The following is a 19,134-nucleotide window of genomic DNA, read 5'->3' as shown; positions in this document are numbered from 1 at the left end:
CTTCTTGAGGAATGGCATCTGTTTCTGCTCTGTTAAATGTGAAATGGAGCCCCATTAAAATCTCATCCCTAGTACAGGGCGATTGCTTTAATCGTGGCGAGCTCTTGGCAAAGCCACAGATCAGACACTGTGCCTGAAATGTTAAGTGAAAGATGAAGAGGGCACCAGTCAGCCGAGGGCATAAGAAGTAATGAAGCACTAAAGGAGTGAGCTGCTTCCTGCATGAGACATGCAGCTGTTTCGCAGTCAGTTATTGGGCATGTAAGTGAAGAGAGATAGCTCAGTTCTAGTTTCACAGAGCGCTGTTTATAGAAGAGTCCTGAAGGCACTTAAACCAATTTCAAATGAAACAGGGCCATATTCTGCTCTCAGCCACATGGGTGTAAATGTGGAGTACCATGGTCACTGTTAACAAGCAATTTGCCACTCTGTAGCATCTGGAATGCGGCAGTATTTTTCCAGTCGCCCAGCTGTATCTGCAGTATCCTGGTGTTAACCAGGGTGGCTGCTGGCTGGCTCTCCATGGCAACTCCTGATTTATTCAGTGAGCTGTACACCAAGGATAAAAAAGGGCCTATCCAAAGCTCTGGGAGTCCCTGCCAGAAATTACAAAAACAATAAAATTAAACCACCCCCAAAAGACCAAATTCCCCTCCCCCAGTCTGATTCCACTCCCAACCATCGCCACAGCAGCCAGTGTAAATACATGTGCCTTACATCATGCCCAGATTGTGAGCAGACTCTAGCTATTTTGGACCAGTGGGGAAGCCCATGCCACAGCCAAGGGCCACTCACAGGGAGTGCTGTACTGCCTTCCTCCTCATCCCAGCTTGAGTGCCTCTGTTTTAGTATAACACTGGTAGGATGGCTACTGCAACTTTGAAATCTATGGGGTTACTCTGGATTTTATACCAATACAGGCGAGAATAGGAGCTGCCCCAAAGCTGCCTAGGGCGATGAATTTTAAAAGAGAACATTGATCAAGGCAATAAAGTTCTGAGCTGTTAAAGCCTCCAAAGAAGAATAGAGGCAATTCCTATCCTGTAGGCTGGCATTCTAGTTGTTTTCCTTCTAACAGATGGTGATTTACAGTTACTTGCAACTGTAAATGAATACAGTGAAACCTCCATGTAGCAAAGTCAGTTCTTTTGCTACAGAACAATTTGGGTCTAAGCAAAGATTTGCTCTAACTGGAATTGCAATCTCCACGCTGCTCTAGAGTTGCAATCTGTACACTGCGACGCATTGAAACAATGAAGGAATTTCTTTTTGCTTCTCTAGGAACATGATTTCGCTATCAGAAGGCTTCACTCTAAAGACAAGTTTCTGGGAACCCAATTCCACTATAGATTTAAATTGTTCTGTTTTTCTGAGGGTGCTTTGTGAGTGAGGGATCTTTTTAGAAGGGAAATGGGATGTCAGCCTTTGGCAAAAGTAAATGAGACTTTTTTTATTTGACCTCTCTGTATAGTGGAACAACCACAGTATAGTAGGTCACTGCGGTATGATTTCGCAGTTTTCGGCAATCTGCTTAGTGTGCTGTAGAGAAGGGCCTGAGCTGTAGAATTCATATTTCCTTCTAGATCTGAATGTGCCCAAAGCTGGGGAGTGCTTAAGCCAGGGGTCATGGAATACAGAGACTGGTTCTGATGGTCAGATCTGAATTTCAGAAGTTCCTGGGGAATGTTAGGAGCTTGGATACCCAGGCTGCTCCCTGCGGTACCCAGAGTAAGGTTAGCCCTGAAAGCAAAGTGAGATGCTCTTCATAGATTTGAACTTGAAAGCTGGAAAACCTTTTCATACCCCAACAAGTAGCATTAAGAGCAAGTTGAGTGCTGGGCTTGACGATACCGTGTTAGCTTGTTGTTAACTTGACGTGTTAGCTTGTTGTTAACTTGTGCTTAGCTTGTGGCTAAACAAAAAAGTAAAAGCAGCAGTGAGAGGCAAAAAGGCATCCTTTAAAAAGTGGATAAATGCAAAGTAATGCACATTGGAAAACATAATCCCAACTATACATATAAAATGATGGGGTCTAAATTCACTATTGCCACTCAAGAAAGAGATTTTGGAGTCAGTGTGGATAGTTCTCTGAAAACATCCACTCAATGTGCAGTGGCAGTCAAAAGAGCAAACAGAATGTTGGGACTCATTAAGAAAGGGATAGATAATAAGACAGAAAATGTCATATTGTCTCTATATAAATCCATGGTATGCCCACATCTTGACTACTGCATGAAGATGTAGTCACCCCATCTCAAAAAAGATATATTGGAATTGGCAAAGGTTCAGAAAAGGGCAACAAAAATGATTAGGGGTATGGAATGGCTGCCGTATGAGGAGAGATTAATAAAACTGGGACTTTTCAGCTTGGAAAAGAGACAATTAAGGGGGGATATGATTGAGGTCTATAAAATCATGACTGGTGTGGAGAAAGTAAATAAGGAAGTGTTATTTATTCCTTCTCATAACACAAGAACTAGGGGTCACCAAATGAAATTAATAGGCAGTAGATTTAAAACAAACAAAAGGAAGTATTTTTTCACACAATGCAGTCAACCTGTGGAACTCCTTGCCAGAGGGTGTTGTGAAGGCCAAGACTGTAACAGGGTTCAAAAAAGAACTAGATAAGTTCATGGAGGATAGGTCCATCAATGGCTCTTAGCCAGGATGGATAGGGATGGTATCCCTAGCCTCAGTTTGCTAGAAACTGGGAATGCACAACAGGGGATGGATCACTTGATGCTTACCTGTTCTGTTCATTCCTTCTGGTGCACCTGGCATTGGCCACTGTCAGAAGACAGGATTCTGGGCTAGATGGACCTTTGGTCTGACCTAGTATGGCCTTCTTATATTGTTCTCATTGAATTCAATCCTGTTAACTCAAGTCTAATGACCAACTTCATTCTTTCATTTTTTTTCTTTTTCCCTTCATTTGGTGCTGATTCCTCCTCCTTCCCTTGAATCTGATTGGACAGGCCCTTTCCCCTCCCCGTCCTCCTCTTCCAAAAGAGGAGAGCTTTGCATGGCACCCTCGCACTGACATGAAAGTAACCAACCTGCTGCCAGTGCCCATAATGGACTGTGTGTACCTGAATGCACCCAAACCTTATACACAGCGTGTGTCACTGAGCTGCAGCAGTCAGTGTTACTCCTCATCACCTGCACCCTTTGTGACAGTACCCAGTGGGAAGCCATGCTTTTCTGCAGGGCGTCCCCAATCAGCCAACTTGATTCCCAAGGACGTGGTGCATGCTGGGCAATCACTTTCGGGAAGTAGCTCCTTGTTATCAGATACTTCATCCAAACATCAAAACCCTGCCAGGGCAGATCCTAGTAGTGAAGCTGGAATGAATTCCACGTATGGGACTAAAGCGGATAAAAAGGTCAGCAGTCTATATGTGGCTTGTTTATCTAACAGCACTTGCTCAGCTGCATCTGAAAATTCCACCAGCATTGCACATGACCAAATAGAGAGCCCCCGTTTGGGAACTGAGGTCACTCAAGCACCAGCCACCAACATTGTTTCCTCTGTAACAGATACTGGAAAATCTCTTCCTCCCCATCCTCCTGTCCCTCCCAGGCCATACTTTAATATTGTCCTCAGTAAAGACGCAGTTAGCTATGGTACAAGCCATTCCTCCAGGACTCAGTCTCCACCTCCTCAGGCTGTGAGGGACAAAGTGCTAGAGCCCCAGAGTACGGCTGGCAGTGGGGACAGGATGAGAAAGGAACCTTACCTTACGCAGCAGCAGCAGCAGCATCCGTACAAGGTGAAGGGACGCAGCATGGTACATGTTTTCTTCATAACCTTGTTTTCTTTCAGCCGTGCAAACGGTTCTCTAATTCATACAGTGTCCCCTAATGCTCTATGCACTTCTTCCTAATTTCTGCACGCAGGTCACTTTTGTGTAGCTTGATTCTTGTCATCTGCTATTCAATAACCTCTCACTTTCCTCCCCCAAAGACTGAAGAGTATGTTTGTGTGATGTGTGCCTGTTGTTTGCAGGCTAAAATCAGTTGGTGGGGGGGGGGGTCAGCTATGGGAAATATTCCTGTTTAGGTAGGTGTAATCGTAGCAAGTGCTGCAATACAGATGAACTGCTTTGTGGTTCGATCGAAAATTAAAGGATGGGTGGAAAACTGGTATGCCTTATCCAGTGTGTTCATGGAGCCTTTGGCTGCTAAGCAGAACATCCCTAAGGGCATGGCTTGCTCTGAGAAAGGAACGTCCAATGGCTTGGATGCATGCCAGCCTGTCACTACCCAGGCAGTACTGGGATGTGCACCCATGAAGGATGGATTGCCCCTTTGCGTAACCCCACCTTATTTCCCACAGGATGCCATTTCTACCACCACAGCTCAGCCTGAGATTATAGTAGTCCCACTTCTCCAGGTTAACACAGACAGAGAGCAAGAAGGCAGCTCCAGCACTCCACCACCGCCTTTGGTACCTTTGGGGCAAGGTGCCACGTTCCCTGAGACTGTTCCTACTGGCTCACCTCTGACTTTTCCGACACTAGACGATTTCATTCCCCCTCACCTCCAGAGGGGTCCCCACCATCACCATCTGCCCTCCTCACCTGGCATCTTGCCCCCAGTTTGCCCGAAACTGCCATCATTCTCACCGCCACCTCCACTGGTGCCTCCTGTCCCGGAGGTTTTGCACAGAGTCTTGGAGCCTGAAATCACTGGAGTCCTCTCACGTACAGTAAGCTTGTCGAGTACCCTCCTCACAGCTTTCCTGAATTTGTTTCCAGATTAAAATAACTTTCTCATTGACATACTAAGCTTTGAAAGATGAGCACTAACTAGTGTCTTGCCAGCAGCATGACCCCTGAAACCTTGTTTACGTCCTGTTACAGTGCATGTATGTCACCTACCTTATCTGGCTTGGGAACTGTGCAGTTGTTTGGTTTTTCCCCAATATTTTACAGTTTCTCTCCCCCACCTCTGTCCCTCCTGGATAATCTACACCTTTGGCTTTAACCATCTTAGGGGAACATACTATGTATGATACTTGCACTTCTCATCTGAAAGAATAACACCTGCTGCTTGAGCTTTGGCTAGCTGATAGTCTCTCGACGACACGTCCCAGACCATGTATGAATAACATCAGAAGCAGCAAAAGCAATGCAGTTGAAGGTTAAGGACAGCACACTCTGTCCTGCATGGAGATAAAGGGCCACATGTTCTATGTGTGTATTCCCACTGAAGGCAATGTGAGGTTCATGCCAAAACAGAATGACCCACAAGCTGTAACTTCACTTGCTAATCTGAGACCCTTGCAAGCTTCTAAGCACTATGGGAGAGTGTGTCCCCTTGTTTGAAATATCCTTGTTCCTGCTGAGGTCTTCACGATTTTCAGAATTCTCACATTTTGACAGGACATCACCCTGTTTTTTCTATGTTGCTTTTCTTCCTTTTTAAACCCACTTCCTTTTTTACAAGGGGGCAAATGTAGCTACAAGACTAGCTGTAAAGGTTTGGATGCTCATCTGAACCTCTTTGTAATAGAAATTTTACCACCAGTAGCCCTATTACAGGATTTCCAGTAACTCCTGAGTGAAAAATCCAGCAAAAATAACTTCTTTCATGATAAAAACAACGAGGAATAATTGTGGCACCTTAGAGACTAACTAATTTATTTGGGCATAAGCTTTCGTGGGCTAAGACCCACTTCATCAGATGCATGGAGTGGAAAATACAGTAGGAAGATATATATACATAGTACATGAAAAGATGGGAGTTGCCTTACCAATTCTGTCGAGACAATTCAATTCAAGTGGGCCATTACCAACAGGAGGAAAAATCACTTTTGTAGTGGTAATCAGGGTGGCCCATTTCAAACAGTTGACAAGAAGGTGCGAGTAACAGTAGGTGGGAAAATACTCACCAGCAACTACACACCACACAACAAAAACACTATCCCAGGAACAAACCCCGTTGCTAACTCTGTCCACATATCTATTCAAGGGACACCATCATAGGACCTAACCACATCAGTCACACCATCAGGGGCTCGTTCACCTGCAAATCTACCAATGTGATATATGCCATCATGTGCCAGCAATGCCCCTCTGCCATGTACATTGGCCAAACCAGACAGTCTCTATGCAAAAGAATAAATGGACACAAATCAGACATCAAGAATTATAACATTCAAAAACCAGTCGGAGAACACTTTAACCTCTCTGGAAACTCAATAACAGACTTAAAACTGGCAATTCTTCAACAAAAAAACTTCAAAAACAGACTCCAATGAGAAACTGCAGAACTGGAATTAATTTGCAAACTGGACACCATCAGATTAGGCCTGAATAAAGACTGGGAGTGGATGGGTCACTACAAGAACTAAAAACTAATTTCCCCATCCTAATTTTCCCCCCTACTGTTACTCACACCTTCTTGTCAACTGTTTGAAATGGGCCACCCTGATTACCACTACAAAAGTGATTTTTCCTCCTGCTGATACTATTCCACTTTAATTGAATTGTCTTGTTAGAATTGGTAAGGCAACTCCCATCTTTTCATGTACTATGTATATATCTTCCTACTGCATTTTCCACTCCATGCATCTGCTGAATTGGGTCTTAGCCCACGAAAGCTTATGCCCAAATAAATTTGTTAGTCTCAAAGGTGCCACAAGTACTCCTCGTTGTTTTTGCTGATACAGACTAACATGGCTACAACTCTGAAACTTCTCTCATGATGATTTGGCTGGGCCTGGAAGAAGTAGCAGAGAGGCATGTGGAAAGAAAAAAGAGTGGCATTTGCAGAAGTGCTCAGCATTGGTCTAACTCTGCTCGTATGGTCAGTTGGATTTTTACCATTGGGGAGAACTTTCAAAAGCACCAAAGTGACTTAGGAACCTAATCCCATTTAAAGTCAATGGGATTTAGGCTTCCAAGTCACACAGGTTCTTCTGAAACTGTGACCCTCTTTGACTCTAATGGGAGCAAAGTGATGCCAATCTTGTGTGATTTTGAGGACGCCACTCTGTTTTCCAAACATTTTTTTTAAATGACAAATTTAGGTTTGGTTTATATTTTTGGCTGTGGAGATGCTCCACTGTGATTGAAGTAGCTCACTACACTGTGGTCCTCTGGCTCTGCCCACCAACCCTTCCCTTCCCACACACCCCATCTGCCTTTTGTGCATTGCATCAAGGGGGCTCCCCAGCACACAGCAGATGCATGCTGTCTATATGGAGCATTCAGATCTGCATCCCCACTCGTATGCTCAGCAGGACTGCCTTGGTTCCACCACTGAGGGTACTATGGGGGCTAGATCTGACCCCTGGAGAGCTTTGAAAACTCCTGGTTTTGAGGCTGCTGAATAGTCACCTCTTCTTGTGTTGTCATAAAATAACTCAGGCCTAATTAGATACTTGATGGTGTAAGAGTGCAAGAGAGCTGAATAGTTCAGCCCTGCTGCCTCTCTGATTGAGTGAGGCTGATTGTAGCTGGTGGTTCTGCTAATAGCATACCCTGATCAGAAATGGTCTATGGGTTGTTATGGCACCAGGCCTCACTTTGGGGCATGTTACTACCTAATCCTACAAACACTTCCTGCTGACACTTCCAACCATTGAGCTCAGTGGGACTGCTCACAGCCGAAAGTGCTGTGCTCAGTCATGCATGCAGGATCAGGCACTGCAGAACAGTAACAAAGCCAGCAGCAATGGAGCAAGAATCTCTGGTCCCCTTTTTTAAAGAATGACTAGCCCTGTGGGCCGGCTCCGTTTCACAGACCAATGGCTTGCAGCATTTCATTCTGACCGTGGAATCAGAGCAGCATAGAAATCCAGAACTCCATTACTTCACACTCTTGCTTTTTGGGTGCCCATTTCCCATTAATTTCTGTGGGAATTGGGGGTCCAAATCCTTCTGACACCTTTGAAAAAGCTCTGCCTTAATGACAAAATCAGCACATAAAAATACATGTATCGTTTTTGGCCAACGGCCCCATCTCCCTAGCCTCCCCAGCAATGAGTGCCTCTGATGCACCTGGTTTGAAAGGTAGCGTTTCACATCTCCATGCAGACCCAATCTTTGCTCCAGCAGCACAGATGGTGCTGCTGTAATGCTAGGATTGATTAAAATAAATAATAGAGCAACTCAGGTTAGGCAATCCTCATTGCTCCCTGAAGCCGTGTTGTGTACCTTCCATGCTAGTGCCCTATTGGTTACCCTCCAGCTGTTTTTTTTCTTCCATAGTTCTGTGTGCCCGGGCATCACACTGTCTGTCTCCTAAGCAATGATGCTAAACTTATTTTTCTGATCTTCCATGCAAAGCCAGCTGCAGTAATCGGGTTTCACTCAGAATTGCATGAGTTTTGCATGTCTTGCTGGGAAAGGAATTCTCTTTAAAGAAAGAGTGGGTGAGTGTGTGGGTCTCTCTCTCTCTCACGACCAGATTAGCTCATTCCTGTCACCAAGTGTATGCTCTATATAGCATGATGGTTGAATTCAAGGACACTTCTTCTGGTGTGGAGGGAGAAACTCAGTACAAAAGAACTATAGTTATTCCTTATTATACTAACTGCAGTTAACAGGGAACGGAATGCCTGCAGGGTCAGGGTAACAACCTGTGCTTATGCCTTCTACTAAGATGTGTTACGGTACCTTTCTTATTCCATTTTAAAATGGCTTTTTCCAGAAACACCAGCGTGCTAGTGATGCTCACGCGCAGTGGTAATGACTCTTCTTCTCGTTTCCAGGAACCATGTCCTGTGTTAAATGAAGTCTCCCCGCCTCGCATTGGCACCGAATACCAATCCTCCTTAACATCGATCAGCAAGCCTTCCTCCACCTATCCCTCAACCACAATTGTCAACCCTACCATTGTCCTCTTGCAGCACAACAGAGGTAAGGGGATATGCAGGTGTATCTCCACTTGCGGCTCAGGTTCATTCAAGTGGAGCAAGCTATTGAAATTCATTGTAATGAGCTGGTGAGCATGTGTGTGTACAGCTGCCTTCTGGCTGAAATCATAATTGTTGGAGTAGATGACCTAGGCTCTATACTGTAAGTGGTGACAGAGCCTGGACTTTTGAAGTAGAAGTGTCCGAGTTTTCTCTCTGCTGCAGTCACTGTGTAGGTGTGAGTGGCTGAGGCATGCTGTACACTGATAGCTGAGTATCAGAGGGGTAGCCATGTTAGTCTGGATCTGTAAAAAGCGACAGAGTCCTGTGGCACCTTATCAACTAACAGATGTATTGGAACATAAGTTTTCGTGGGTGACGAAGTAGATATTCACCCACCAAAGCTTATACTCCAATACGTCTGTTAGTCTATAAGGTGCCACAGGACACTCTGTCACTTTTTACTGATAGTTGAGACATCCGTAATGGCCACAGATGTGGTACAACATATAATTAGTGAGAGACCCAAACAAAAGCCTTGGACCCCAGAGTTTTGGGGAAGTTTGATATTGATCTTTGCAACTGTAATGGGACAAATCAAAACCCCAGATCACATCATCCCACAGCCGCCCTTGCTCAAACCCATCTGTAATTACAATTCGAACCCTTTCCCTCCTTTACAATAGCTCCCTCTGCAGGGTAGGTTCCATATCCTATGAGAGAAACGTTGCCCTTACTCGACTTTCCATGTGGGTGATGTTATCCCAGCCCCAGTCGGGATCTGTATTGCCTAGGTATTGATTTCCAGTGAGATCTAGGCACCTAACTCACTTACCCTGCTTTGAAAATCCCAGTCTAGGATGGTTAACCGTTTTCCTTTTATCAAGGAAATCAAAGCTCACCCACTAGAAGCAAGGTCCATTTCTCCCCTGCTTTTTATCATCCTTATGGAAAGTGCTCCCAGATGTGTTCCTCCGCAATTGTATTCGATTCTTTTCTAAAGCTGGTTTCAGTCTTTGACCCCAGAGCTACTGATTGCAGTTTACCTGCTAGGAAATATAGCACAATTAAATAAACCCATCACTAACTATTGGAGTGATACTCCCTGCTCCAGCTGGAGCCCATGTCAGTAGCCATTAACAGGAGCCTTCTCCCTTTATGGAAAGCATTGCTCTTAACTTAGCCTCAGTGGGATGTGACATGACTACCTTGGCTGTAAAGACTGGAAGGCTATGAAGCCCAGCTCAGCTCTTGGATGGAGTTAAATACTATACATGGCACATTCATGTTTCCTCTGGGCAGAGGAAGACGCAGGCCCTCTTTCCTTCTGCCAATGCTCTGACAGCAGCCTGGCTCCATGCGAGCTTTGGATAGCTGTAGGTGCAGCTTGATTAGAGGCCTTTCAGCTGCTCCAAGATGAGCAGCTATCAGTCCAGGTTGTCTTGGTGTGTTCAAGTTTGTTGTGTCACATACAGTTCTCCCCTTGACAGAAAAGAGCCAAACCCTTTGGTTGTTTTTAAATCTGTACTGAGCCTTTTCTCACTCAGGACAATTCAGGTGTCTTTGTCACACAAGGAAATGCCTCTTCCATTCTTCCCTGAAGCCATCGTCATCTACTCAGCCGTTCACTGACAGCCTGCAAGCTCCTCAGACTTTGCTGAGGGTCCACACCATGACCAAGCTTGGAAGCACCAATGATTTAGTATGTGTCTGGGTCTCTGATCTATCTCTAGTAGTGCAGAGAGCTAAACAACATGTTCCTCTTCTTCCTCCTGACTTTTCTATCTCGCTCAATACACAGGCCTCCTCTCTGCTTAATAGTGAGGAGAGCTAGTAGGGAGTAAACCTCCTCTTCACCTAGGAACTCCCTTTTCTCCAGTTAAAGTCCATTCACCCTATGTACATTCCATCTCTGGGGAGGAAACAAGGAAACATTTCTCAAACGCAGCCTCCTTAAACCATCTATGGGGTGTTATGTCAGAAGACCTTCCTGATTATCAAAGGTGTAGCAAGGAGTCATGGCCTCCCTCTGAGACTGAAAGGGAGGGACTGCAAACCACCCCCTGGTGGGCAGAGTCCAGACGGCCAGGCCCAGCCCGCTGGAAACCGAAGGGTAGAACAGGAACAGGAAGTAGAAAAGGCAGGTCTGGCAGCAGAGTTGGGCTGGAGCTGCTGAGGGAGATAGATGCATCCTGTGTGCTACTGTAACCCGAAGAGGATCCTGACTGTATTGAGGATTTGTCATAGCTGCCGGCTGATCAAGGCACCAAGGAGCTGTTGGGGCTACCGCTGGACACCTACCCTGGGGAGACAGAGGACAGCCACAGAACGGAGGTACCAAACAAAGGGGACATAGGAAGTAGCCCAGGGAAACTTGAGAACAGTCTGATTGGGTCTCAGCCTGATTCTAGGTCTGCATGTTTTGTGTCTCCCTACCCCTTGCCACCCCATTCTTGAGGTGGCAGCCTCCACACTCAAGGCCAAGGGGCCTGTGTTTGTTGGCCATCTGCCAGAGCCAGGATGCCTGACTGTTTGGTGCCCCGCCCTGAGCTGAGTACCTGGACTCATAGACTCCTTTGCTGCTCTGCCTTGACCACAGGTCAGAGCCCCCTACTCTGTTTGGTGCCCTGCCTGAGGGCCTAGGCTCCTAGACTCTGTACTGCTCAGCCCTGCCCGAGGGACAGAGCCCCCCTTTTCTGTTTGGTGGTCCACCCTGCTGGAGGGCTTGAATCCCGGAGGCTGATTACTGCTCAGCCCTGCTTAGAGGACCCGAGCTTCACAAACTGCTAATTTCCCCCTTTGATAGATTACCATTCTAAGGGTGTGACAGCAAGGAGGCATGGCCTCCCTCTGAGACTGACAGGGAGGGACAGCCCCACACTCCTACAAAAGGCAAGGGTCATTTCCTCAATAGGGGGCCTCCCTATGCGATGGCTGGCTCTAAGATCCCCATTACCTAACTCTACTTCCTTGATTATAACACACAGATGAATCTACCCTTCTGCTCTTGATGCCCTATTCAGAAGAGGGAACTTTGCAGCAGATGGGTTCTCATTCCCTTCTTGAGGGCAGGCACGTTGTTGTCATAAGCCCTTTTCTTTTCCATTTGCGCTTCCGGGTTTTTTCTGGGTATTGGTGACATTCACAAAGGCACATCGGGACAGCCTTCCACTGGGGTTGGTGGGAATGTGTTGGACTAGGAGGCAGGGCTTGCAGAGTTTTCTCATGATTGCTTGAGAACACCAGTGATCCCTGCAGAGGGAGATGCATTTGGGTGAGAGAAACCAGGGATTCCTCTATGGTGAGTAGCCCCACCTTGCATGTCATGCCTGAAGAAGTCTGTTTATCCGAGCAAGCAGTGTATGTTCAGGGGATTACTGCATACTGCAGATTTGCTTGGATGGTGAACCATCCTCCCAAAGTAATCATTTCCCTGACAGGCATTGCAGGAAGTGGCTTATTGCTAATAGGAAATGATCATACCATGCCCTTCTCATATTGCCATGACTAAGATATTGGCATTCCATTGAAGAGCGCCATTCGTCTCCAAGATCTAAAACTATTTCATAATCAGAAACCAGTGAGAAATATTTTTTTAAACTTCTGAAATCCTTGTATTCACCACATTAACTTTTAAAATTATTAGTGTTTGATATTGTTAGTAAGACAATACAATTTGAATGGTCCTGTATACTTCAAATAAAGTGTGTTCCTTGTTAGGGAGAAAGTGTTCTCTTGTCATTAGAGCAGGGGCTTGGGAGCCAGGACTGTTTGGTTTCTATTCTCAGTTCTGTCACAGACTCATTATGTGACTTTGTCTGACAGCCTCCACTGACTTTGAATGTCTCAGTTGTTGGGTGGCCAACATGAGACCTCTCAGGTGTCTTAAGCTGAGAACCTAGAACTGGAGGCTTCTAAAAAGAGTGGCCCTGTGAAATTCTTCGCCAGTCTATACCTCAGTTTATCCATATGTAAATTAAGAACAATAATTCAGTCCACCAACTCGTAAGGATATTGTGGGTCTTAATGATCACAAAGCATTTGGTATTCCTTGCCACAAAGGCCCTACAAATGCAGAAAAATGGCTGTGTTATTACTTAATAGTAATATTATTAACATGCTGTTAACTTGAGCATTATTTGTTGGTTTATTTGACAGTAAGTCTTCACAATTGTTTTTAAATTGTCTTCTGTTAAGCTGTTTTCCTTCTCTCTGACATAACTATACTTTCTTGTTGCAAATGTACGGGTCACTTTGCATTGAGATGCTGAATAGTCACCAGTGCTGCTCTTTGGAGGGTGGTGGATTTGCCACTTTGGCAGGATGTTGAAAACTTGATCCACTCCAGCAGTTTCTGCCATTGTGTGGATGGCACATTTCTTGCCTGTCAGAAACACAGCAACAGGACACTTGCTGTCTATGTCTCACTCTCTTTGTTTTGTTTTTGTTTTCCTTCTCTACCACAGAACAGCAAAAGCGGCTTAGTAGCCTGGCAGGTATGAAGCAAAAGGTCCTCACCCCATAGCTGCTGCCTCTGCTGGAGTCAAGTGGATGTTTTGCTAGCTTGCAGAGTGCCTTTAGCAAACACACTTCTCAGTAAACTGCAAGGAAGCAAGCTGAATCCCTTAAAATAAATGTGTGTTGCAGCTCAGCCACCACGACTGAGCTTTTTGTATTAGTCTTTTCTGAAAATGTTGGAAACATGCTTAATTGCAGACAGGCACACAGCAATATGGCCAATCCCCGCTGTCCAAAAATTATGAGATTTAAAAAAAAATATTTTGAGTTCTTTAGGTCTCTTCTGGTTTGTGAACCTATAGGATACACTTGGGACATGTTTTCAAGCTTCTCTCTGCAACCATGAGGGCTAGAAACTAACTTGAAAAAGCAAGCAAGCTGACATTCTCATGTAATCACCTGACTCTAGGAGCTGGGGCTTTAATGAGAGTGACAAATATCATAAAACTCCATGATAAAATCATGTGCGCACACACACTCACACCTACATACTTAACACACCCACACTATCCCCTTGTCTGCTTTCCGAGCAGGGCTGGGAAGTTCCTCCTTGAAGGGAAATCTAGGACTTGTCTACATGGTGCTGCAGTCCGGTCTACATGGGCATGAGTTGTAGAGTACTTTGTGTTGTGCTTTTACTGTCCCATGCAGACCCTGCTGGCAGGAACTAAAAAGTACCAGGTTCACTTTATTGTTGTCCTCTTTGAAACAGGACCACAACTATATGAACTAATTCAAATTTGTTTTTTCCAGGGGGGTCTACATCAGGGGTCTCAAACTCAAATCACCATGAGGGCCACATGAGGACTAGCACATTGGCCTGAGGGCCGCATCACTGACACATTTTCATATAAAGATACAAAACCCCCGGCCCTGCCCCCACTCCATCCCTTCCATGAGGCCCTGCCTCTTCCCACCCCTGCCCCGCCCCCATTCCAACCCCTTCCCCAAAGTCCCCACCCCAACTCCGCCCCCTCCCTGCCCCTATTCCAACCCCTTCTCCAAATCCCTGCCCTTGCCCCACCTCTTATCTGCCTCCTCCCCCAAGCGCGCGGCTCCCCGCTCCTCCCTCCTGGAAAGCGCTAAGCATCGCCAAACAGTTGTTTGGCGGCGGGAGGCATCTGGAGGTAGGCGGATGAGCGGGGACACGGCAAGCTGGGGCAGAGGAGGGACAGTAGGGGAGGGGAGTTTGGCGGCTGCAGGAAATAACTCCAGAGGGGGGTGGGGAGCTTGGTGGGCTGCAGCAAATAACTCCTCGGGCCGTGTGTTTGAGATCCCTGGTCTACATGGAGTGGTGAGAGCACAAAACGTTAAAGTTCTCTACAGTTCACATCCCATAGTCCAGACAAGCCCCTCATCGTTCTCATCCCCTGCCATAGAGCCTCATATGGTAGGCTACAGGAACATTCAGAAGAGTGCCTCACTGCTCACCAGCAGCTGCAAGGTATATGAATGAACTGCTATTGTTAAACAGTATCGCTACCTGAGGAGATGAGGAAGAGGATGGGGGAGAGGAGAGGAGAGAGCAAGCGCAAGCAGTCAGTACCCAGGCACTCTAATGTGGATGTAAGGGAGCCTGGACTCTGTGCTTAGTACAGGGCCTGCTCTGACAACTCCCCCTGCAATCAGCTGGCACTCCACACCTGCAGAGTCAGCCCCATCACTCTCATGGCCTATATATTGTGCCCCAAAGAACAGTGCCTGTCTCCTCTGCGCCGTTGCCCTCTTCAGCTACATCAGTCAGTGTAACATTTTCTCTTCCCCCTTCCCAATCAAGTCGGCATCTGTGCTGCCTCTTTGCCCCCTGGGGTTTTAAAGTCCAGTCAGATGTTTCCTCTTGGTTTTCTCTTTCCCAAAGTGTTTCCCGTTGTGATCAGGAACTCTTTTGTCTGTTAAGCTGGAAATCTGTTGAAATCCTCCCACCTGGCTCAGTGTGGAGTATTTCTAGGCAGCTTTTGTTCCAGCCTAAACAGTCCCCAATATGGACTGGAGAGTGCCCTGGCATTGCTGGCTCCACAACTGGTCTCCGTCTATCAAAACAATCGCATAACAGTGGCTGGCTGACCTCCCTGACCCTGGCTTGCATCCTCTGAGTCACACCAACAAAACTCTGATGCTGAATGCCCACCTGTCACTGCTGCCCAAAACAGATGGTTCAGAAGATACCGAGTGTTGTACCTGATACTATGCAATTGGTGCTCTCTACAGGCCCCAGAGCAAAATTCTGCGCTGACTTACACCCTCTGCAATGTCAATGAGCTGTATGATGTATAAGTTAGGGTGGGATGTGGCCCAAGAACTTTTTTCGTAGGTCATTGCTTTGAGTCCAGAAACATTCAGAAGGGGGCCCATGGTGAAGGGCGATGATGGCTTCAGTCCACTTCCTATAGGACAGGTGCCTATGTTGCCAGAGACACCATTGAAATTGGCACTCGTTAGGTCTCTTTGGTGACAAGCTCAGCTAAGTGGCCAAAGGCTGAACAGGCATGAAGACTGAATTGCCCTCTCCCCTTGAGCAACAACCCTCCTGACAAGGCACCTCTGATGGCACGGAGTGAGGACCTGGTCCTGCTACTGCCACTCGTGCTACCCCAAGTTCCAAAGCCTGCAGCTTTCACCAGTGCTAAATGCACCCCAAGACAAAGAATTCAAAAGACATCTTTAAAGTTGGTTTAGCTGGCTGGAATGTCTCCCACAGTTCTCCTGGGGCCTGTGCCATCATGTTGAACTCCAGCCCTTGCCTTGCACCACATAAATCTCAAGCTTTGGGTAGGAGAGTTTTCCTGCAGGCCAGCACAAAATCATTCCTTAGCTCTCTCCAAACCGTCACCAATAATAATTTGTGTGGCTTGTAGGAATAGCAATCAGAGCTCAGACTGTTGGTCCACTTAGTCCAGTATGTCTGCCTTTATCTGTCTAAGATATTTCCAGGGTAGCAGCACCTTAGCCTAGGACCACTCAGATGGCATGCTCCATCTGGCAAATAAACACACAACCTGTGTTGTGGTTTCCTGTGCTACTTATAGGGAACTGGAGAGCGAGTCCCTCCTGAGCCCAGGAAGTGATTGGCTTACATCTTGAAGTGTGCAATTTGATTATGGTAACGTAGCCTTAACTTTCACAATTACAAAATAATAATGGTCACATGATTAACCAATCCTTTAAAAAGCAAAAACAACAAGTTCAGTCCAAATCTCTGGCCCACTGGCCTTCCCTGGCAGTGACTTCCACAGACTGATGACACAGTAGGAAGGAGTATTTCCTTTCTACCACAGAAGCATGTCTTTCATCTCCAGCAGTGGCGCTGAAAGTGACAATCATGGTTGTTTTACATGCTCACCTAAAAGACGCAAGGGATTGAGATTGGGGTGGGGAGCTGGGAAGCTGAGATTTCTTCCTGAGTTCAGATCATTTCACATCTATAAACCTTCCTTCCCTCTGGTCTTCAGAGTCATGGAAGTCCTCTGATTTCACCAGAGTTTTCTGTACTCTGTTCCTAGTAGCACAGTAGGTAGCTGCACCATGGGGTAAAACACTCAATACAGAAATGTAAAGGTGAATATAGAAGAAGGGGACCTCTACATTAGGAGCACAATAGGACTAAAACAGAGAGTATGTGTGTTCTTGGGGATAGAAAATAAGGTAGAAGTGTTGAATAGTAGTTTTATTTTAGCCTTGCCACCTTCTTGCCATTTATAAAACTTTTTTCAAGAGCAAAAGAACCCCCAAAAAGTAAGTTTGATGATGATTTAAAAAGCAAACAAACAATCCTAGTAGAGGGAATTTTGCAGTGCAGAATTGTGTTTGCTGTGGGTACTGTCCGAACAATGCATGAGTCTTTCCTCTGCTAACTACCCTCGTCAGAGCTCTGCAAATTGAACAGCTTTGGGCAATATGGTAAAGTGCATGTGAACAACTGTTCTTCCTTTCTCAAATGCATGCAGTTCTGTAACACCAAGGATAGGACTTGGCAAAGCGTTGACAGAGCAGACTGTGAAATCACACACATTTCTCACCACTGCCATCCATTTGGAGAAATCCTGCCTCTAGTGGGGCTTAAGGCATGCCATTCTGCAGTGCCACATGGCACATTGTAGTACCAGAGCATCCAACAGTCCATTGGTTCCTTGCCAAATTGATGTGGTGCCTGGTGGCAGGTGCTAACACATACATGTGTCAGTAGGAAAGGAGCTAGGTATTGTACATGGCAGTAATGTGGTCTCAAGGTGTATCTGCACTGCAATTAAACCCCACGGCTATCCCATGTCAGCTGACTTGGGTTTGCAGGGCTCAGGCTGCAGGGCTATACAACTGCAGTGTAGATGTCCTGGCTTGCGCTGGAGCCTGGGCTCTGGGACGGACGGACGCGCGCACACACGCACACACACACACACATAGTTTAATTACAATGTAGACATACCCTGAAGGACTGAGTGTGTGGCTGAGAGCTAGGATTGCCTCTGGGCTGGTCCATACTAACCCCCCACTTCGAACTAAGATACGCAACTTCAGCTACGTTATTCATGTAGCTGAAGTCAAACTATCTTAGTTTGAACTTACCGCAGGTCCACATGCGGCAGGCAGGCTCCCCCGTCGACTCTGCGTACTCCTCTCGCGGAGCAGGAGTGCTGGTGTCGATGGCGAGCACTTCCGGGATCGATCCAGGATTGATTTATCGCATCTAGACAAGACGCCATAAATCGATCCCAGAAGATCGATTGCTTACCGCCGGACCCGGAGGTAAGTATAGACGTACCCTCTGTTCTAATCCAGGCCTTGTGCATAGCCTTGGGTAAATTGCTGAAACCTATGTTTTCTAAAGCAGCCCCTAATTACAAGAGCCTCCATTTTCTAGGTGGCCTGATTGAGACGCCCAGCAGTTCTGTTGGGAGTTGTGGGTGCTCAGCACCTCTGAAATCATGCCTGGGGTGTCTCAGAGGGAACCCAGAAACTGAAACACCTAAAAGTAGAGGCCATCCTGCTCCAGTTTTCCCCATCGGTAGAGTGGGCTGATATCCCTCATCACAGTGTGCTGGGAAGATGTAGTTAATGTTGTCATGGTCCTTTGGAAGTGCGCTATGCTGTAAACGCAGGTGGTGGAGGAGGAAGATGGAAGGTGGGTTTAGAGAATAGGATTTTAATTACCGGTAAGCATTTACTGCCCCAAATCCCATTTCAACACTTTGGTGCAAATTTTCAAGTAATTGAAAACCAGATGGGAGAAGCTGCTCTAAGAGCTGAACTGGACTTCAGGCCAAGCATTATTTGACAGCAGAGCAGTTACAGGTGAGATAGCATTTGGAACTGCTAGCTACCCAGACACTAAACGCTCTATTTATTTAACTAAAAAAAACCCCAGATATGGCACTTCTCTGCAGAATTGATTTCTACTGAATTCCCCATGAAAGACACAGTGAGTTTGAGGTCTTTGGCCACCTGAGTGGGAGGTGGGGGCAGCGCACGCAGAGAAGTGGTGAACAGCTGTGGAAGTGAAGGCTGAACAGTCTGGTCTGCTGCATCTGTTCCATGGGAGGAAAGCATTCTTCACCCAGCCTGCATTGCTCATGCCAATTAATCCTTTTGCTGCTGGTCTTTTGGGAACAGATAGTCCAGGGTACTTGGACCATTCAGTAGTATAGTAGGTGTGTTTGGCAAGAGGTATCCAGAATGCTTAGCAGCAGCCCTGCTGTGACTGCTGTGTACTCATAGGAGAATCCCTGCATTCTTTCATCACATACTCATTAGAAATTCAG

The 19,134-nt window shown here is 46.3% G+C and overlaps 1 protein-coding gene across 50 annotated transcripts in view; it reads left to right on the top strand.

The window, feature by feature from the left end:
- SORBS1 (sorbin and SH3 domain containing 1) overlaps window positions 1–19,134 on the top strand; it is a 210,460-nt gene that overhangs the window by 115,002 nt on the left and 76,324 nt on the right. For 28 of the 50 annotated variants that reach the window (XR_004646670.1, XR_004646672.1, XR_004646671.1 and 25 more), the window contains 4 exons: window positions 2,976–3,788; window positions 4,337–4,708; window positions 8,720–8,867; window positions 13,330–13,359. Coding sequence is in view for 46 of the 50 variants with exons in the window: in XM_034777801.1 (XP_034633692.1) it covers window positions 2,976–3,788; window positions 4,337–4,708; window positions 8,720–8,867; window positions 13,330–13,359 (1,363 nt within the window). In the remaining 4 variants the exon portion in view is untranslated. The remainder of the gene's footprint in view (window positions 1–2,975; window positions 3,789–4,336; window positions 4,709–8,719; window positions 8,868–13,329; window positions 13,360–19,134) is intronic. The other 22 variants (XM_034777810.1, XM_034777807.1, XM_034777818.1 and 19 more) reach the window with 6 other exon arrangements.

This window comes from Trachemys scripta, chromosome 7 (assembly GCF_013100865.1).
Source record: "Trachemys scripta elegans isolate TJP31775 chromosome 7, CAS_Tse_1.0, whole genome shotgun sequence".
Classification (NCBI taxonomy): domain Eukaryota; kingdom Metazoa; phylum Chordata; order Testudines; family Emydidae; genus Trachemys; species Trachemys scripta.
Note: the sequence above shows the minus strand (reverse complement) of the source record. Positions and strands in the feature narration are given on the sequence as shown.